Source organism: Ceratina calcarata, unplaced genomic scaffold, assembly GCF_001652005.2.
Source record: "Ceratina calcarata isolate Rehan_Ccalc_2016 unplaced genomic scaffold, ASM165200v1 scaffold9.2, whole genome shotgun sequence".
NCBI classification, from domain to species: Eukaryota; Metazoa; Arthropoda; class Insecta; order Hymenoptera; family Apidae; genus Ceratina; species Ceratina calcarata.
Window position 1 is genome coordinate 14,043 of NW_017180368.1, and position 20,165 is coordinate 34,207.

Genomic DNA, 20,165 nt, shown 5'->3' on the forward strand with positions numbered 1-20,165 from the left:
GTATTAAATGTCCCGTGAGAAACAGATCTGCATTAAATGAAATTTAGCTCAACACATAGTCGGATCCCATTTTCCGGCGGGACTCTGAATAAGAAACGGTAAAACGTTTGATTGAATGAAATTGTCGTCGTCCATTTCCATTTCCATCGAAAAGCACTTAAGCCGAGCGAGATTTTTGAGCCGGCCTCCGCCCTCTTTTCTTTAGAAACGGCGAGAATAAAGGAGGCCGGGGCGCGAGGAAAAAAAAAAATATCGGCACCGACGCGAAAAGCCAGAAAAACGGTCCGACGGGGGGGGGAGGGGGCGACGGGAGGGCGAAGGGCGGGCGAGTTTTTCATTTGAAAAAAAGGAGAAAAAGGGATCAATGGAACGCGATTGACACGAGTCAGCGCACGTTGCCATCGCGGGGCATTCATCGATATAAATGGCAACGATGCGAGGTTCAATCGAGCTACGAGCAGCGATGCATCGGCAATGCAGCCGATCTGTAGGCCGAGGGGGCCAATTTCCACGGTGCGTGCCGGAGGGAGAGGGTGTCCCTCCAGTCTAGTAGCAATTACCGGGCATTCATCCCATGGAAACCCCTACACGCCCTCCCGGCGACCGTGTCCCTCTGTTCCCATTGTCCCAGCTGACCCTTTCTGGCCGCCGCGAGGGGTGTAATCAAAAATCAAGTGTCCCGGGTTGATCCCTGCCCGGGGAAAGAAACCGAGACTACCCGGTGGCTTCAGAAAAATTGCTAGTGTGAAATTACAGTAGAACGACGATTCACCTAGACGCCGGTTCCCCGAATCGTTGCCACGCAATAGATTCTCAAATTACTTCAAATTATATTAGAAGTACAAATAAGTTCCCGCCATTGTTCATCTTAAATTGAACATTTATTGCGAATGAACGGTACTTTCTTAGCCAGTGTCGCAACATAAGGACGAGCATTATCATGCAGAAGAATAATTTCGCTGTACCTGGAGTAATAATCTTCATGAAACCGTCTGACGTAACGGACGCATGGAGGCATAAATTATAAGCGGTTTACAAATTGAATTATAAACGTACACGACAGAACAATTTGTCGGTAACGCGAATTAGAATTAGTTGGCCACTGTAAAAACAAGCGAGGGTTCCACGCCTCTCTATTTTGCGACACGCTCGAATTAGTTTTCGCTACCGGGGAAAATTCATCCAGGAACACGGTTCGGGTATTCGTTGGTCGTCACCCATTCATCACCTCCCACGATTCCAGAGTAACATCGCAGAGACGGGCCACCCGAAAGACACGGGCTCCTATCAAAACAGTTCAACAACCACCGTCCCTATCCATTTAATTCCAGAGTACACTCCTCTCTACAAGTTACGTCCATTAATATGTGCATCCACAAATGCATTTATAAATGCACTGATAAATGTACTGTCTTACGCATCGGTAAATGCATTCGTATATGCATTTATCAATTTACCTTTATACATATTCATCCTCGTATGCATTGTACATATACATTATACATGTACATTGAAGAGTGCATTTTATGTGCATTCTTATATGGAATTCATCTACCCATATAGAATCCTACGTTGGTAAGAAAACTGTGTCTTTCTAATGCACTATATTCCTTCTGCAGTTTCCGGTTTAGATCTCTTCTGCGACAATAGAAATCGTGGTTTTCCAGTCCCTTCCTATAGAGGATCCATAGCTACCTTGTACCTTTAATACATATACAAGTAAATTAGACATTTTTAATTTTTGTTAATATAATTGCACCTTTTGCAGTTTATTAACGTGCTGATATGCTTAGACCTCTGTCGTAATGCCAAAAATCACGAATTTTCCTGACGACCCAATACTTTCCTAAGCTGCTGTATCCAGATTATCTTATTAACTATTTGCACGTGGTAGGCGATAAATCTTCAGCTGGCTTTGGTCCACTAAAACCAGTGAGACACATAGTCCGAGCATATAGCCAGGTATATACGACGATCCACGCCTTATTGCATATCTCCAAGAGGTGGCGAAACCTAATTTCGTCCCGGGCAACGAATATAGACATCTGCCGTATGATTCATGGCCAGATCGATGCAATTATGAAATGGAAATGGGAATTAATAACTGTATGACCGGTTCAACCGATCGCTACGTCTTATTCTCAATCGTCTTTACAATATGAGGTACAGTCATGTTCACAAGTCTTCACAGTGTGGACTTTTAACTAAAATATTTTAGACAGCAGTTTAAATGAAGTATAACGAGAATGATCATCGGTCGTTGTTGTCAGTGAATAAAAAAAATTACCAGCAAACGATATAACGAGAATCCACTCTGATAAGGGATGACCGAGGGTTGATAAACCACCTGTTCACGAGACGGGGTAGTTACCCCGCGCTACCGAAATATACCGACCGAAAGTCAACCCTCAAGGTAATTCAACTCCTATCGGCAGCCAGAAAAATGGCGCGCAAAATTGGCACATCATAGAATAAATAATCGTCGACAGTGATAAGAATTACTGACGTATAAATCAATTTCGATTTCCACGTCTTCAAGACCTGACGGAATGTGGTTCGAAAATACCTTTCAATGAAAAAAATTCGATAACGTCAATGTGTATGATTCAAATTTTACAAAATTATTCCTAAAAAATGATCTTTTTCCACTACTGAATTGTTGTTTCCATTGTGCGTCGTCTAATTTCTGATGAAGTAAACCTCAGTAATAAATGTTAATAATCTGTATGTCGACAAAACAAACGACAGATAAGATTAGTAAAACCCGTGCTCAAACAATTGTGAACAGTACAAGTGTACTTTAGATAAGAATCAAATGGCAAGTGTTAATTAAGTGAAATGCACTTGTCCACCGCTGATTTCCCAATTACTTATAGATCATGAATTTTGGTAATTTACATGAAGCCTGCATTTACAAACAATATACAAAATATACTTACTATACATATATGAGAATTTATATAATATATAAAATGTAATCTAATTGTTAAACATGTACTTAAGCTGCTTAATCCCTTATCTAAATCAATAGTCATTCACCAAAATCACTTCACAAATCATTACTCACTCTGAACTTTGTCATCTTCCAAACTTTTCCCATTAATTTACATCCAAATGTTATTTTCCCAAAACACTTATACAACCCTACTTCCCGGTCCTTAGGCAGTTTTTAGTCTCACTCTCATCACATTCACTTCTACTGTAAAAAAGTTACAGTGTTTTAAAAGACTCGAAAACATTCGTGTCGAGACTAATAGCGAACAAACAAAAATAGTCCGCTATTAATCAATTTGAATTAGGTGCATAATATTAAGATGGCATGCATCAGATGTACAATCGACGCGCCAATAATAATTTGTAAAAAGCAGTAGGAAACCCAATGTGAACTTAAATACATTTTAATAACATTGCAACATAAATTCACAGTCTAGTTAGAACACATTATAATACTTCTCAGATCAAAGATATAGAGAAGGATAAAAGATGAATGGGACCTGTGCTCCCAGAGCCAGAATTAAAGCTGTTCTTAGGGCAAGAAGCGAGGAGAAGCCAGTTAACTCCCGATGACAAAATAACGATCATCGAGAAACGGCTCTCGTACCCATGTGTAAGTAATACTCCCATGGACGCATGATATCATTATGTACTTACAAAGAAGAGAGAGAGAGAGAGAGACGAAGCAGTATACTACTGGTTTTTGACAAGCATCGTCACGTGGCCAACCGCACGCAGAAGCGGAAAAGTGGTTGCGCACGTGCTCTACAGTCTGTTTCACAATTAAAGAAACTGAGTTCTGAATTTAGTCAAAGGTACCAGCAATCTTTCTAAAACAATATTTTTCCTTCCATTAATTGAAAGACTAATAAAACTTGTTGATACTGTTGGAGTTTAACACAATTTTGATGCGTCAAACACGTAGACTTATTAACAATTATTACCACAAATTCACTTAATTATTAATTACTCTATTTAATATTGATATAAAATTACTTTAGTAAAAGTATGAATGACCACGTGAATGAATCCATTCGTTGGTTTGATTATTACATTCCGAAGACCGACGCTTTGGAAACGGTCTGTAAGCGAGCATGTGAGTCATTTGAGTGGACACACGCGAGCCACGGAAGTGCAAGGGTGAATACGAAAAGGCATCAAGCGTGAAAGAGCGCGTGCTCGAACAAACTTCTGTTTCATTCTCTCGCGACAAGTCATCATCCTCGTTTAACTAATGTTCCACCGGTCCAACATCGTCCTCTCTCTTTATGACGCACGAAATCGATTCCTTCTTTCTCTCTCTCCCTCCTCGAGTCCACCCAGTTCAGCTACACCCTTTCCTTTCCCTTTCTTCAACCCACACGCATACAGCGAGTGCCAAAAGTGAGCACATCGACGATTACGTTTCAATCCTAACGCAACTATTGATTAATAAAATCTGTAATTGTCTGTTCATTATATTTCATGTATAAATACGTAAGTAAACCGTATATATTTGTAAGAGAAATTGTAGACGCTGTAAGATCTAAAATTGAATGCCTATTTCAATGTTTAGATGAAGACGACGTACTGTAAATGATTAATTCTAAATAAAACTTTGTGGTCTACTGACACGGCTCGAAGCCTGAGAGGTGTTCTCGTTTGGCAGCCGCTGTATATGAAAGATCAGACCATGTGGTAACTCACCCGTTCATCCTGACGGCTGATCCCCACGTTGACGCTGGTTCCCTCGCTTTTCGACGCAATTTTGCTTGTTCAGCGTTTCCCACGCACTGGAAGCACCGTCCGTTTGTTATCGTTCCCGGTGAACCGATCTCAACAATGACACGAGAAGGACGCAGCGAAAACAACAGGTTGCATGTGACTCGGGCGGGCTGAAAAATGGCAGCGAACAGACGGCCGAGAGGGGGGAGGGCGGTGTTTAAACGAAAATCACGAAGTGCCCGGCGACGAATCTACCGATCGACGATCTCGCGATGATCTCACGGTCTAGCTTTGCGTGAACGAAAGTCGCGCGACGGTTAACCTGTACGCACACGCACGCACGTAGACGAACGATTGGCGGCCGTTTCACCTGTCACTCACCCGCGTCCGAAAAGCCGATCGCGAAGTTCCCGGTCGATTTCTGATCAGGGACACCTCGTCCTTCGACGGACCGAGCGACCGCGGGATCAAAAATAATGGTCGCCGCACCCGGACTCGCGATACAACCAGCCGTCACCTCGCCTCGACTTCGATCAACCGCGATCGGGAAGGACGCGCACACATACAGACACCGCACCGGAAGCGAGCTATTCGACCACGGGCACCGGCCGGAAACGCGACAAGGGGAGATTAAATAAATGTGTGTATACTTTAGGTTGCACGCCGATTCCTCGTCGTCACGAGCGACAGCGACAGGAGACACGCGCTGCCACTTTTGGCCCGTAGCTTTTCGCGATAATCTACTTCGCGATGCCGCGAGTCGTGTACGTGCTGCCATCTCGCGGTGGGCATCGGTGAATCGAGAATTGTTGTGACTCGCTGACGGACATAGTGTGAGATATTTTAGCAATGGCCGATACGAGTTATGCGCTCATCTTCGCGATTAATAAGACTACCGTGGAAGAATTATAATTATCACCGAGGATTATTAAAGAGTGTCAACGCTCGTATTAAAGTGCGGCAGAAAACAAGGGTCCAAACCGGCAAGGTAGGTTCATGAAATCCCACAGAATGTTTCAGCACGTACCGACATGCCGGCCATACGACCGGCTGCCAGTGGAAGGAAAAATCAGTGATGGGGCACGAAATCCTTCACAACGGTAATGGAGATAATCTACCATATGGTGGGACTGAGAGAGAGCATGACGAGGGTGCAAAAGGGGAATAGTAGGCAGCCAAAAAAGAGGGGAAATCGCTCGTGAAAGATTTCATGCCCTATCACTGGGCGAAACTCCGAACCTTCCATCTGACATCTCCACTAATACATATCTATGTATGTGTCAATCCTTTGGTCCAGACAGGGTCAACTCGTTTCTCCCTACTCTAATAACAATCTCCATCTCATACAGTAGTCAGGTAAAAATTCGCAGTATCACAGTAACTCGGCGGACCATAATACGCTCATACTACTTAACGCGCCCCTACCTGTACTCCCACGCAAGGCCGTGTCGCGTACACAGTTCGCCATGCCTGAAAGTTTCATATAAAACAAAATAGATAGTCAATTAAAGAATAGCATTTCAGATAGAAATTCCTTTCATGCACTCAATTTGAATATCGTGCATCTTTTTATGGATCGCATATTTTCTATAATATCTGCATAAAGTCTGCAGTGCACAGATAAAAGGAAAGGTTGTTAAAAAAGAAATTCGTTCGATTCGATAATAATTTCACGACAAAGTGTTTTTATTCGATTCACTGTACACAGTTTCCTTCGTCCAGTTACCTCAACAACGTGCGCACGCGATGGCACAACAATGATGAACCATTAATTTGTCGCTCCGGGCGTGACAAAAATGTCCGACGTGTACTACTTCATTAATGAGACAATAATAATTAATATTACGCGCGTGTAATAGAATTATGGGTTTTACATCAGGCAGGGCTGTCGTTTTTTTGTTTCTTTTATTACTTTTTTTTGTTCATCTTTAATAAACATTTTCGTTAACGTTCTTACTGAAATCCATTATTTCCTCTTGTAATAATGTGAGTTTACGCTACAATGATATACAGCAGACCATGAAATGATTAAAAATTCGTTCGAATCAGGCCCCGAAGGGGTTCGGGACGGTCCGATCGGATGGTCCAGAATACACGTGTACAGCCGCCGTAATATTTTTTATATTCATTGTCGCACCGTCGCACACCCCGTCACGAACCGGACGCTCGAGCATCTCTAATGATTTCATGGCATCCCGTGCACCAAAAGCAACTGCCGCTGTTTCTCTATCTCTAGGGAATCAGAGGACGCTGCCTCGGCAGTGACGCACTAAAAACTAGCAGTATTGTGTTGTTTTTATTTTATGCGAATTCGGTGACTTAGAACGCGAACAGGAGCAAGAAAGCCATCATAAGGCAGAAGAGACCCATGGCCTCGGACAGGGCAAAGCCCAGAATGGCGTACGAGAACAACTGCTGTTTCAAAGAGGGATTCCTTGCATAACCGATGATCAACGAACCGAACACCGAACCGATACCAGCTCCTAGAATCAAATAAGTACTCTGTCAATAGAAATAATTCCTTTGACACTAGAACTACCTTCTTTTATTATACAAGCATGTCTTCACTGAAAATCAGTTCAATTTGTCTCGTTTGGTAGTTCTAGAGTTAATCCTTGATTGAAATTATGGTGCAACTTTACTTGGTAAGGGAAGGAACAGTCTTCGGAGGGAATTAAAACGCAAACAGGATGAGGAATGCTACCATTAGGCAAAACAGGCCCATTGCTTCTGATAAAGCGAAGCCTAAGATAGCATAACTGAACGCTTGTTGCTTTAGGGAAGGGTTTCGGGTGTAACCAATTATCAGGGATCCGAAAATCAGTCCTACACCGATTCCTAGAATTCGAGGAGAACGGAATAATGGGGTTGGATTCGGTGGTTCTCTCGGAGCTGTACGAACGTACCTGAACCGGCGACACCCACGGTTGCGGCACCAGCGCCGATAAACTTCGCAGCGGAGTCAATGTCACGGCTAATTGTGGACGTTTGGAAACCGCGCACGATCGGCGACTGCAGCGGCGACTGTAAAACAATTGTTCCAAATGATAATAATTAAGAATGTACATAAATGTCTGAAGAAATTTCAACAAGGATGAGCGTCGAATACCGCGTTTATTAATAATTTTGACTTTAGATTACATAAAATCGGGTTGTTATATGCCAAGTGACATTGACTTATGTAACCATGATCTTCATCCGCTTCAGTTTCTAGTCAATGTTTTGACTTAAGAAACGGACGGCTTAAAAAAGTGAAAGAAGTATCCTACATTTTAAGGTAAGATCTTATTCTCTTTAAATTAGATTCCATTCTATATATTTGTAAACAGAAACTCTCCAATGGGAACGTCTCCCTTGGACCCAGTGAAACGTGTAGTGTTTTCTTCAACAGGAATTGCAACTCGAAGCATTTAAACTAGAACTGATACTTGAAATCTTTTACCCGACTTCAAAACTAATTTTAAACAGAAGCAATCGTTCAAGATGCAAATCCCAATTAGTTACAAATTTTATTTATAACGCCACCCTAAATCTCGGTGGCGCTTGACCTTAAAACTGCATTTCGTGGGAAGATGGATTATAAGATCAGTCAAGTGGAGAATCATTCAGGAGTAATGATTTCTTTGAAGAACGAATAATTTTCCATTGAAAAAACTTCGAATTCCCGAAAGAATATCGCTTATGTAACCCGTTAAAGGGGATAGGTTATGCAATGAGAAAAATGTGGATTTACTCACAACACTGGCTGGGCTCTGGAGCTGGTTCTGCTGTATAGACTGGCTGTGGGTGATCACGGCAGTGCTCAACGGCCGGACGTAGTTTTTCGTTCCAGAGACCAACTGGGAAACGATCAATTCCAAAGTTATATAATAACGCGAGAGCGTCGGTGAATAATCGCGTGAGGTGAAAATCAAAGTACTCACCGTCGACCTGGCGACGGGTGCGATGAATCTGGTGCAGGCGTACATGGTGACGTTTAACTAGTGCGGGTCGCTGAGAGCGAGTTATCTGAAACGAGGGATCGGATTGTTGAGCAGACGGGATGATCGTAAGCAGCGCGTGCAGACCCGGCGAACGATAGCGAGTCACTAGACACGGGGATCGGGTTCTGCGTAAAGAACGGGATTACGTAACACGTTCGATAGGACCGTTACACGAGATTCGAAGTGGCACGGGGTCAAAATGAGGCCGGGGTTGCGTCGCGAATAATCTTCGATTCTTATTATCTCAAGTTCGAGAGAACGGAAGAACCGCGAGGAGAGCACACGGAAACGGCGAATGGCCGATGGTAGGAACTTTACAAAATGGCTTCTGCTCGCGAGCCGACGGCTGACATAATTGAAGTTCACCGTTTCTCGAGATTATCTAAGAAGTCGCGCGGAGAACATGTACCCGACGAATGTTCCCGATGAAAACGATCGCGGGACGATTATTTATCGAGGCTGAATGCGATTCTCTTTTAATTTCGCTCGGATTTCTCGGTAACAGGCCGCACGTCCGCCACTTACCAGAGTGTAGTGTCGAAGAGGCGGTAAGAAGACCCGGCCTTTGGAATGTTGAATTGGTGAGTGACTAGTGAACGGAGCGCAAGAACGATCAGCAGAGCAGCCTATCCTGACCGAACGAAACGGACCGACTTCCGTGCGATGACCTATTCGCTGCTTCCAACACCCCGATTCTCACCGACCACGATTATCGACCAACCGAATTTAGCCGAGCGGGGTTTCGATACTGCAGTAACTAACGGATTCATTCGTCCCGGAATATTTCCGGAAGCGAACCAACGCGTCGATTCCGAGGAGATCCGTATCAAAATCCTTATCATCATTTATCGAAGCTTTCTGGTGTCGGCCTACTTTCAAATTCGATTTGAATAAGAAGTGAGATCATTCGAAACAGGCTCTCGCTTGACCTTTGCTCGATGATAGCCAAGGATTTCGATAGAAACCCGCCTTAGAGGCTTTCGTATCGGTAGTCGATAGCGTAACTTTCCATACGTGCATGCTTGTAGTTGTAAGTGATAATGTCTATGTATACAATTAAAAGGACTTTGACGAGAGGCTTAAAGTTTTCAATAAAATTTATTCGTCTTTAAATATAATGTATCATAGCCTGTCATTCGGAGCTGTTCTGTTTGTGTTTTAGAAGCTGCACGTCACTCTCGTATTGTACCACTTGACTAGCGTTGTAGAGGGTAAAAAACCGTTTCCCGTGTTCGAACGTGGCGATCATGATGGCGCAAGCCGGGGCCACTTTGATCACACGAGGGATGAGTCCTGTGTACAGTCCCTTCACTCCGTTTTGCGAGTAAATCTTTCGTATTGTATTCCAAGTCGTACTGCTGCGTCCCGGTTTGTCTGTAATTGAAATACTGATATACCGCTCCCGTAAAGCTGGTTATAGCATAAAGAAAAGCAACACAGAGTCCTTCTATGAAATACCTGAATAAATTTCTTTCTCACCCATTTCAATCTGTTTATGCGTTTTCACTACGTCGAATGGGAGTGTTAAAAATGCAGCTATCTGTAAATCGTCGCTTGTTAGCAGTATTCCAGCGTCTTATTCGGATGTGGGGAGAAAATTACTTACAGAGCCTGCTATAGCGCCTGCTGTAAGATTAAAAGTAAAAGTCTGCTGCGTCCCGCTGAATTTCTTTTTTATCGTCTCGTAGTGCAACCAGTAGATCGCACTGAACGGCACGTCACGTAATAGAGTACTACCTAATCCCATCCATAAACCAGGGATACCGCCGTATTTTACAACAGTTTTCAATGCCTGCATAATTTCTGGAAAATGAAATATCTATTGAAATAGGAAATGGATGAAATTTCATATGAGAGAGTAATGAAGTACCTGCGTAACTTAATCTTTGAGATTGCATTTTCGTTCTAATTAATTCTAACGGGCTCACTAAAGTCGCTGCCCAAATACGTGCCGAAGCACCGGCCACCATCGGAATCCAGAACGGCTGTTCCTGGGCGACTGTTTTAACTCTTCTGAACCTATTATTATATGTATCCTGCAAAAACAGAACCGTGTAAACTGAGGGAATTAGATAAGGATAAATTTTTATTTACCTTAAAGTATGCTTTTAACTGTTCATACGAAACGAAGTATGCTATAGTTGCAGGTACTGCTAGAACGAGAGTAGGACTCAGACCACTCCATAGCGAAAGAATCCCTTCTCTTCTACTAATTTTCACAAAAGCATCCTATAAAATATCCAAATTTCAATGGAATTTTTATTAAATTTTACTTTATAAAAACTAATCACACTTACCACTGTGCCTTTGAACTTTCCGTTTCCCTTGGCCCACACCGGACCTTTGCCATTAGGACATGGGCATAAGTGATCCATCAGACCGTTGCAATAAAGAAAACATTTGTTAGAAAGCATCGCCTTCTGCTGAGCTTGAAGTCTAATCTTCACCACATCTAAAGGAGTAACTGCAGACAAACATTGTTATCTGTGTCCCTAAGAACCTGCGGCTTCATTCGATACCTACCAAAAAATGACGTGATGAAAGCACCGGTACAGGAAGCAACGACCTGCTGATACGGTTTAATCTTAAACCTCGGATCCTCCAGATCCAAGTTAGGCGGTATATAGAGGCTTAGCTTGTTCATTTCTCAAGTTTACTCGCTATAACGACAGAACATTGAGGAACTTTCCCGTCCACGTTCAATAGCATATTTCTTTGTGAATAAGCTCCGTGGTCATTCCGCAAGCAACGAAACAATAACGCACGTGTTTACCGACATGATAAATTGTCCCGTTGCCGCATCAGTTATACTCGTGTCGGATCTAGAACGTGAAAGATCGGCAACGATTACGAACTGTTTAACCAGTTCACTAACAGTTTTATATTGGATCTATCGAGATATTCGTCGAGTTGCACGACGGTATATCGTTTCACGTGTGTCCCCACGGAGACTTACATGTTTTCTGTTACCTAGCACGTGGTCCTGACTTACACAACATTCGAGTCTATCGTAAAATCGTGGATTTGTGGAGATAATAGATAATATATACACAAATAGAGTATATATTTATACAGTCTCACGTTCCTTGTAAACCGGCCCGAAACCAAATTTGCATATTCGGTCTGCTAGGAGGGGATGAGTTAAAGATCTCCAAATTATAAACTGAAGTCTGTCATTAGTATACTTTTCGTTTTAAGTTACTTTTGATTGATTACATACAATTCAAAATGTTATTATTCTTCTATTAATAAATACGGCAATTATAATCGTTATAACAGTAATATAAATGTAAACCGTCGAGATCGTTTTACGTCCAAGTGCTCATCTGTGGTAAGTATGACCCTTGGCGGAGCAGCGCATGCGTTCGGACTGCGCTCGTTGCGCATGTGTAATTTATCGGTTTGGAGGGGCGTAGAAAGGAGGCCATATTGTACAGTTAAATTGAAAGAACGAAAATAATTATATCATCGTGCGGTCGTGCTTGTTTCGTTCCGTGTTTCCGCCGTGTATATCGACGAGGGTGTCGCCGTACCGTCGCCGAGCAGAGCAACAGCGCACGGGCTCCTCCGTCGGGCTCGTACTCGTACCTTTTGTAAATAACTACAAGTCGTAGTAGTGTGTCCCCCCTGATATCTAGGCACCGTCCGTCAGTCCACTAAAGGGGTTTGTTGCTCCAGGCGAGATGGGCACTCGGGACGACGAATACGATTATTTATTTAAAGGTAAACCCGGCTTCGGTCCATCGGCCCATCTCCGCGTTCGCCGATCGCCGAGGGATCTCCTGTTCCGCAAAATTCTTTCACGCATACACGCTCGTACACGTATACAATACGCGACATTTGCATATTTCCGCGCGTACGTGTGGACAGACGTGCGAGCCCGTGTGTATGCGTATACGTGTCCGCTGTTCCCGATCGTATATCATCGCTAAGCTTGAAATTTTGTAACGTCGATCGTCAGACCCCGGAAAGGATCAACAATTGTCAGTAGCTAAGATCGCGCGGGGCTGTGGGCAGCGTTGGGTTCGTACGATTGACAGGGGCAGAGAGCGTAAGGGCATCGGGTTTAAACGATGACATCAGAGGCTCTCGCTTTATGCGAGAGCCGAATCATCTCTTTTCTGTCAGTCAGCCGTCTGTCAATCCGGTTCCGAAGTAATCTCGGCCCGCGCCTAATCGCGTGAGTCAACCATCTAAACTCGATTTCTTGGTCACTGTTATCGGTGGACACATCCATGTACGGGAGCGCCTGTTCCATATACGTGTTCCTTTAATCATTTCTGTAATTTGTTCGTCGAACGGGGTTGATCGTGCGCCGCATTCCTCTGCGTGATTCGCACGCTGTCGCCCACATACTTATTTCCATTGTTCCTCGAGCGACGAGAACGAAATTTCCTCGGATAAATATTAATAGTAAAATCGGTATAGCTGCCGAATTCGAATTGTTACGTCGCGCGTAGGTTTTGTTAACGAACAACTTGTTGTCGTTTCAGTTGTTCTTATCGGCGACTCTGGGGTAGGAAAAAGTAATCTGTTGTCGAGATTCACGAGAAACGAGTTCAACTTGGAATCGAAATCGACTATAGGAGTTGAATTCGCTACGCGTAGTATACAAGTAGACGGAAAGACTATCAAAGCTCAGATTTGGGACACAGCAGGACAAGAGCGCTATCGTGCTATCACGTCCGCGTAAGTTCAAAAACAAGTCAAAACATTGGCTCGTCACATCTGCGACCGCATGAATCACCAGCGTTCCCCACGGTGGTGATTAATAAACTGCGGATTTTTATCGATGAACACAACGCGGATCCAAATAAGAATCTTTCATTTCTAAGAACAATAATATTTCTGTATAATAGAGTCTATCAACCTCTTGCCATATTTTAAATCTGATTAGAATTTTTTAAACATGAATGTCATGAGTTGAACTCATGATCATTCCATGCCAAGTGTGGATATCACGAGTCAGACTTGTGATCATAATCCAAGGAGAATGTAAAAAGCGGTGGGAAGGCACAAGGTTCGAATATTATGGCAAGCGGTTGATAGAAGTGATATGAACAGAGTCAGTCGAATGAAATCCGCATTGTAACAATTGGTCATCGAGGATGTAACTTGACTTGGATTGAACATAGATATTATCGGGGTGCGGTGGGTGCGCTGTTGGTCTATGATATTGCGAAGCATCTAACGTACGAGAACGTGGAGAGATGGCTGCGGGAGCTGCGGGACCACGCCGATCAGAACATCGTCATTATGTTAGTGGGAAACAAATCGGACCTGAGGCATCTGCGCGCGGTCCCGACCGACGAGGCGAAGACGTTCGCAGAGCGAAACGGCCTCTCCTTCATTGAGACTTCTGCTCTAGATTCAACGAACGTCGAGACGGCGTTTCAAAACATATTAACAGGTGAAGCAAAGTTCCTGGACTCCTAAATAACCAGCCAAACCCGATTAGATCCGGTCCGAGCTATTTCCAAGCTCGAAACACCATCGCACGTTCTTTCCTCTTCCTGTTTTCTTAATCTCAAACGGTGTGAGAGTAACGGTTGGCACTCTCGGCGGTTACAGAAATCTACAGAATCGTGTCGCAGAAACAGATACGCGATCCACCCGAGGGTGACACAATCCGGCCACAGAACGTAGAACCGATCGACGTGAAGCCAACGATGAATTCGGAGGGGATGCGTAAGCAGTGCTGCCAGTGACTCACCTTGCTGATTAAAATGTGTGTAAACGCAAAGTACAGTATGAATATCGCGGGAGTACACTCGGTTAACGCCGGCTTTCAATGAGGGAGAGAGGAGCGGGGGCAGAGCAAACAGAGAATGAAAACACAGAAAAATTTAGTCTACGGTCCAGTATAAAGAAAAGAAAAATGGGAAAAAAAGAATATATATATATATAACACGAAAGTTTCTGGGATAATTCTTTGTACGATAGCATAGTTTTAATATTATAAGAAAACTATGGTTAGTTAATTATTAAATGTTAAGTTGATTTGTAAATTGAGTTAATTTTAACAATACGTCAAAATTAAACATTACTAAAGACACTATTTCATTATGTATTTTTTCTTCCATAACGATCGCTACTAATTGTCTTTGTTGTCGTGTGATCGTGGACTCATTTCCGAGGGATTATTTATTAATCAGCGCAGAGTACAGACTGAACACACACACACAAACACACTTTTATATTATTAGACACTTTTCATCTTCATTTATATTCAAGAACTATTAACGGCAATACGTCTCCTCGTCATTTGATTAAGCCAAAGTGATCTGTTCTTTATGTTTAATTTATTCGCCTGGAAACGATACTCGCAGGAGAGCAACGAATAACAAGAAATTATGAACCTCGGTACAATTTAAATTCGTTCGAATCAACAATGGCTCGTTTATTTCCAACTTCAGTATTATATTCTACATGTTTTATAGCACATATTCTAAATATGTATACACATATATAAGTATGTAACACGTGAACTGTGGACTTGTTAATTTTTAAGAGATATATGGTATCGATACAAGAATTATATATATATATATATATATATATATATATATACATACATACATACATAATACATACCACCGTACGTATTTCTTTTTTACGTGTAACGCTGAGGCTTTACGATGCATTTCTTTAGACTAGTGGTAGCGTGTAACATTCGGCTGAATAAATATTTCTTTCGATTATCGAGAAGTACCTTGAAATTCTTACAAATACACTTAAGTAGATTTCGTTAAGCACAATCCCCGGAACATTTTTATTTCTACAATCTCAAGAGTAACACCAGTTTTCGTTTGTTATAAAAACAAAATGGCAACCGCCTGAAACGACGTCAAGATAAAAGAACTGAAACATGTGGGAGTCGTTTAAAAAAAAGACACACCAGCCGATGAACGATTTGATTGCTATTAATAATCGGGACTGCGTTACGTTTGTGTTTGCAGAAGGACACACAAAGTGGCAGAGGCGGAAAGAAAAATGGTCGACGGTAAACGTAACAGGTGCATACAGTACAAGAGTCAAGACTATTTACGAATATAAGTATACACGAGTTAAAAAAACAAAACAAAACAAAGAAAACAGTAAACGGTTTTCCCAAATAATCCGGCGTTCTGCCGCTTCCCGGACAAACGACTAGAGCTGTACTTAATTTAAATCAGGAGCATGCACGATTCCTTTCGTCGCCGAATTCGCTTTTCAACCGGCATGGCCACCGAGCTCGATCAGACCCATTTTAATTACTCTACCGGACGTCGTCGTCGTCGTCGCACCTTGTTCAAGTTCCTTCGGATTATTTGGGAAGAGGCAATGGAATCCACTGTAATCTCGCCGCTAGGAATGCGAATATCCGAGAGAAACCGAGAAGAGAGAAAGAGGAAAGAAATACATCATTAGATCTAATTATCGATCGAACGAAGATCAACGCGTACGCACTAATTCTGTCCCAGAGAAATTCATCCCTCTCAAACCCCGCTGACCCCCCACCCACCCTGTCTACTCTACTCTTTATCTTAAGTCAGTGTTGTATTACTGCTTCTTTGTAATACATGTGTTATTCTACTTGACACGTAGAAAGCCAACGGTTTATAAACTGTTACACCGAAAGATTGTGTCTGAAATGCTTCGTCGAATCTTGCTCGGGGGCCTACCGTCTCGCAGGGATGGAAAAAACCAGGAACACAATTATCTTCAGCGATGAACGAGCATATTCAACGCGTCTAACAAACGAATTTTTTAGTAGAGGGACACCACGCAAGCAATAACTACTTAAGCAGAGGAACTGTTTCACGGGCGCATCATTTTTTCATCCTTACGTACGACGTTCTCCAGAATTTGGCCAAACGTTTCAGAAACAGGCTGTATACATAGTACACGTGAGGGCTTGCTGTTAATAAGTTGTATGCACGAGGCTGAGGAAGAGGTAGCCCAAGAGGATGATAACAGATCTGGACTTTCATTGTTGCTCACTCTCTGCTTTCGAATTTGCACCGTAGCGTTTACGGATAAGGACAGCTTGCCCAGTCGAGGACGAAACGAGATATTAAAAACGCTTTTGAAGGTATCTAATTTTTCTTAAAGAGGTGAAAGTAAGGAAATCGACGCGAGTGATAAGTACACGAAGGTACATCGATCATCGGCTGTATTGTACTTCATAGGCGTCTTAATAAGTATCGCTTCGATGTGTGTAGTCGCAATGTAATCTGTTATCCTTACGAGTCCTCGTTGTATCTTGATCAATAAATGGAGAGTGAGTAAAACGTTACAAACAAGATATTCAGATGTCTACACCTCGTCGAGGGCTTAGGTGCACAGACTGTGGATTTTATCTATTAAACCTTCTATCTATCAGAAGACATGCAAAAAACCATATATATAAGGACATACAAGAATTCACAGAAATGTTTCATGAATTTTCAATGAAAATCCGCAGTCTTTGAAGATTAAAAAAAAAAGGAAATATCAACTCTGTCAGCTTCTCTGGCAATACTTTCGTGTGCGTGCGGATAAATTAATGATAAGGACAACCGTACTTTCCCCTCCAGTACGCAACCTTTGTTTTCCATTCGATATCATTTCTAAACACGATTCCTGAATTGGGACTTATCCCCCGTTTGCGAATTCGATATCGGTTTCCATATACGTACAGAAGAGGCGAGCGAGGTCGGAGCCGCGTGGTCCGCGCGGCGTTTTATTAATCAATGCTTTGTACTTTATAATTTTATTAATAAAAACCACTGTTTTGCTTCGAACACAGATGTACCGTGTGTTCCGTACAACTTTCGTTCCGTAAGAAGTATTGTATCGTTACAGCTTTGTATAAATACAGAGGTGTATGTTATTTTTAAGACGGCTGCAATTCACACAGCGCGTATTAATAAATTATACTATTATTTACAAGCTGCTCTTTCTCAAAGCCACTTTTGTCGTTCAATTATCAGTCTGCGTTTAGGCGAATCTTTGAGACGGGTCGTTACGTGGGCATCGTGGCGGAGGCTGGCTCGAGGCGAACCGTGTTCCTCTGAGCGAGTCCGCCATGACTCTTTTGCCTCCACTCGAGCCAACGCAACAATTCCGGACTCTGCGACGTGTCGTTGATGTCCGTTCGGGCCTCCAGCTGCTGGTAATACGCCTCACGTAATAACCGAAACGTTTGTACGTTCTTATATGGTAAATGAGTCATGGGGTCCAGATATTTCGCTGGCAGCCTAAATTTTATTCATCATTTAACGGGATATAAAATATTAAATGTTAAATAGGGACATCCTAGGGATAATTATCCCAGGTTTAATATTTTTTATACTTTACCTTGTGATTGCACATAAAGACTTCATCGGTGGCCTCGGAGTCGTGGATGGTTTCTTGAAAGCCTGAGAGAACAATTGTTCGTTTTCAAACGTGATGAACGTCCTCTCGTAGTATCCCTTAGTTTGTTCGTAGTAATATTTGTTTTTGTGCTTTTTACTAACTTCTTTCGCGTCACTCTCAGTCTTTATCGTCATGCTATTGGAACAGATAAAAATGTATAGACTGCAGAATTTTGAAATCAGATAAAATAAGATACCTTTCCTCGTTGGCGTCATCCGATTGTTTATTTTCCGAACTAACGCTCTTCTCATCGTCCTCGTCGATATTGATCCTATCGTCTTCTTTATCATGATTCACCTCTGAAAGTATCATAAGAGGCATCGCTAATGACTGATACCTAATCATCGGCTCTGTCTGCGACTTCCTCACCGTCCTCGTGTTTTTCTTTTCATTTTCCAGCTTCTGATACTTCTCTGCAATATAATCAGAAAATTGTAGAAAATGCTGAATCATTTAAACCCATCGACGAAAGACCTACCTAAAGATTTCATGTTGACTTGTTCCGTTTGCAACGCTTCCTCTAATAATTCCTCCTGAGTGGGCTTCCAAGTGTCGTGTCTCATGACACGCGTTTTTCTCTTTTGATGCTCATTTCTTTCGTTTAGTCTCTTCCGGGTGGCCGCAGATTTTGCAGCCGTCGAACGACGTATAGATTTCCTCTCACTGCTCTCAATGAAGATTCTCTGTCTCGGTTGGCGTACTTTCTTCTCCTTCGGTGGTTGCTGCGACTGGACTTTTGGCTCCTTATAAGCCTTCGTCACTACTCCACGCTTCTTTTTCTCACGTTCTTCTTGTTCGTTATCAGAAATCGGCTCGTCGTTCTCATCTATGCTAAAATCTGAATCAACTTCATCCTCAGCTTCGTCCTCTTCCCTAAAACCAAATATGATCATCAATCGTTTTTTATTTAGATAGGAATGAAGGAATTGATGAACGAATTAGTACATGTAATCATGATCCTGTTCTACTTCTTCAAAACCTCCATAAGTTGTCTTATAAAAATCATCCTCTTCCTCCTCGTTCAACAATTTTGCCATTTTGCTACCGGCGTTTGCACGCCGTTCTCTAGTCAATGCCATTTTTCTAATTAAAATTACTTCACTGTTTCTACAATTAATCTACTGTTTCTCAGCGTCGTTTCTCTGCTGGATACGTCGGGTTAATAGGATTTAACCTCAATTTCCAACGGGTATCCAGAAATAATCTTCTTTCGGGGTTGTTCAATGTTATCAATGATAAATTAATAAATGATGTAATGCACGAATTTTATTGCGTTGAGAAACGACTATCAATTGTTCCTTTCTATTGTTTACTGTTCCTTTTGTTGTAAACAGAGTAAAAAATAATCGATATCGTTGAGTCGAATCTCGAATCGGGTTTGAATTTAAAACAGTCTCCTATAGTTCTCTACGATAGAACAGGTCCTAGCAAGTTTAATTATTGCTGCTCGTCATTATAAATTTGTTGAAACAGCGATCAACGGTTCATATTTCATCTACGCGTCGACGAGATATAAAATGAAACTTAATTTAAGTCGATGAATATAATCGCGGGATGAAAAATAAATAATATTTTCATAACGGATGTTAATCACGCGGTGCGGAGCAAACAAGTACGTAACATGTTGATTTCGATAACAATTATTTTATTTTCACTAGGTGCGCCAAGTATAAGCGAGCTGTTAATAATATACGTATAAACGTAGGGTAATCGAACATTCAGATAACCTGATGGTCTATCGATTTTACTTTTTTTCCTCTTAATACACATTCCGCTAACATCAATTATGCTAACGTGGAAGATTACTACTTGTGTTCCAGTCCACCACAATCAATAATCTGATGGAAACTTTTCATTTCTCGTTCACCACTTTTTTCTAACAGGGTGCATAAACATTTGGCATAGTGCAGCAAACATACTTTCAATGATAAATATGTCAATGTTATTTAGCTGATTACCTATTTTTTCGTTTTCCTAATCTTGATAGATACTTACTCTATTATTATACTTTGATGAACTTAATCACCTCTCCCTTTGCATCCTACAAACTTTACTTATTTCTATTACAACTACATTAAACTAATTCTTCGTAATGTTAACTAT

General features: G+C 42.0%; 4 protein-coding genes and 1 long non-coding RNA gene across 7 annotated transcripts; 1 reads left to right on the plus strand and 4 right to left on the minus strand.

The window, feature by feature from the left end:
• Positions 1 to 920: 920 nt before the first annotated feature.
• LOC113465132 (uncharacterized) lies at positions 921 to 5,412 on the minus strand. The gene is made up of 3 exons (XR_003389956.1): positions 4,681 to 5,412; positions 1,458 to 1,702; positions 921 to 1,344 (listed from the first exon to the last, which is right to left on the minus strand). It is a non-coding gene; the product is annotated as an uncharacterized LOC113465132 (long non-coding RNA).
• A 943-nt stretch (positions 5,413 to 6,355) lies between these two features.
• On the minus strand, positions 6,356 to 9,389 carry ATPsynC (ATP synthase, subunit C). The gene is made up of 5 exons (XM_018035336.2): positions 9,207 to 9,389; positions 8,622 to 8,706; positions 8,436 to 8,537; positions 7,605 to 7,722; positions 6,356 to 7,181 (listed from the first exon to the last, which is right to left on the minus strand). Exons 2-5 carry the CDS (start codon positions 8,664 to 8,666, stop codon positions 7,018 to 7,020), a joined length of 429 nt encoding a protein of 142 aa, XP_017890825.1. The 5' UTR covers positions 8,667 to 8,706; positions 9,207 to 9,389; the 3' UTR covers positions 6,356 to 7,017.
• A 371-nt stretch (positions 9,390 to 9,760) lies between these two features.
• Positions 9,761 to 11,976, minus strand: LOC108631422 (solute carrier family 25 member 40). Of its 2 annotated transcripts, none has more exons than XM_018035335.2 (8): positions 11,638 to 11,976; positions 11,205 to 11,503; positions 10,979 to 11,145; positions 10,776 to 10,910; positions 10,552 to 10,717; positions 10,288 to 10,484; positions 10,161 to 10,221; positions 9,761 to 10,055 (listed from the first exon to the last, which is right to left on the minus strand). In XM_018035335.2, exons 2-8 carry the CDS (start codon positions 11,323 to 11,325, stop codon positions 9,814 to 9,816), a joined length of 1,089 nt encoding a protein of 362 aa, XP_017890824.1. In that variant the 5' UTR covers positions 11,326 to 11,503; positions 11,638 to 11,976; the 3' UTR covers positions 9,761 to 9,813. The 2 variants fall into 2 exon arrangements, with proteins under 2 accessions (XP_017890824.1, XP_017890823.1); XM_018035334.2 differs by having other exon boundaries at positions 10,140 to 10,221.
• A 137-nt stretch (positions 11,977 to 12,113) lies between these two features.
• Rab11 (RAS oncogene family member Rab11) lies at positions 12,114 to 17,149 on the plus strand. 2 transcript variants are annotated; one of them, XM_018035333.2, is made up of 5 exons: positions 12,114 to 12,404; positions 13,175 to 13,370; positions 13,817 to 14,091; positions 14,253 to 14,409; positions 15,641 to 17,149. In XM_018035333.2, exons 1-4 carry the CDS (start codon positions 12,365 to 12,367, stop codon positions 14,387 to 14,389), a joined length of 648 nt encoding a protein of 215 aa, XP_017890822.1. In that variant the 5' UTR covers positions 12,114 to 12,364; the 3' UTR covers positions 14,390 to 14,409; positions 15,641 to 17,149. The 2 variants fall into 2 exon arrangements, with proteins under 2 accessions (XP_017890822.1, XP_026674664.1); XM_026818863.1 differs by lacking the exon at positions 15,641 to 17,149 and having other exon boundaries at positions 12,115 to 12,404; positions 14,253 to 14,739.
• A 278-nt stretch (positions 17,150 to 17,427) lies between these two features.
• YL-1 (Vacuolar protein sorting-associated protein YL-1) lies at positions 17,428 to 19,470 on the minus strand. The gene is made up of 5 exons (XM_018035332.2): positions 19,008 to 19,470; positions 18,541 to 18,935; positions 18,259 to 18,475; positions 18,003 to 18,197; positions 17,428 to 17,902 (listed from the first exon to the last, which is right to left on the minus strand). The coding sequence occupies exons 1-5, from the start codon at positions 19,139 to 19,141 to the stop codon at positions 17,668 to 17,670; spliced, it is 1,176 nt and encodes a 391-aa protein (XP_017890821.1). The 5' UTR covers positions 19,142 to 19,470; the 3' UTR covers positions 17,428 to 17,667.
• Positions 19,471 to 20,165: the final 695 nt, after the last annotated feature.

Bases quoted from the DNA above. Each gene is read 5' to 3' on its own strand.
- Rab11 (XM_018035333.2), top strand. From the start codon at position 12,365: ATGGGCACTCGGGACGACGAATACGATTATTTATTTAAAG. The intron at 12,405-13,174 runs GTAAACCCGGCT...TTGTCGTTTCAG, and splicing joins ATACGATTATTTATTTAAAG to TTGTTCTTATCGGCGACTCT. The intron at 14,092-14,252 runs GTGAAGCAAAGT...CGGCGGTTACAG, and splicing joins GTTTCAAAACATATTAACAG to AAATCTACAGAATCGTGTCG.
- YL-1 (XM_018035332.2), bottom strand. From the start codon at position 19,141: ATGGCATTGACTAGAGAACGGCGTGCAAACGCCGGTAGCAAAATGGCA. The intron at 18,936-19,007 runs GTACTAATTCGT...ATTTGGTTTTAG, and splicing joins GAACAGGATCATGATTACAT to GGAAGAGGACGAAGCTGAGG. The intron at 17,903-18,002 runs GTAAAGTATAAA...AATAAAATTTAG, and splicing joins TCTTTATGTGCAATCACAAG to GCTGCCAGCGAAATATCTGG.
- LOC108631422 (XM_018035334.2), bottom strand. From the start codon at position 11,325: ATGAACAAGCTAAGCCTCTATATACCGCCTAACTTGGATCTGGAGGAT. The intron at 11,146-11,204 runs GTAGGTATCGAA...GTTTGTCTGCAG, and splicing joins TTTCATCACGTCATTTTTTG to TTACTCCTTTAGATGTGGTG. The intron at 10,911-10,978 runs GTAAGTGTGATT...GATATTTTATAG, and splicing joins GAAAGTTCAAAGGCACAGTG to GATGCTTTTGTGAAAATTAG.
- ATPsynC (XM_018035336.2), bottom strand. From the start codon at position 8,666: ATGTACGCCTGCACCAGATTCATCGCACCCGTCGCCAGGTCGACG. The intron at 8,538-8,621 runs GTGAGTACTTTG...ATCGTTTCCCAG, and splicing joins CACCCGTCGCCAGGTCGACG to TTGGTCTCTGGAACGAAAAA. The intron at 7,182-7,604 runs GTACGTTCGTAC...ATTTGATTCTAG, and splicing joins CGTGGGTGTCGCCGGTTCAG to GAGCTGGTATCGGTTCGGTG.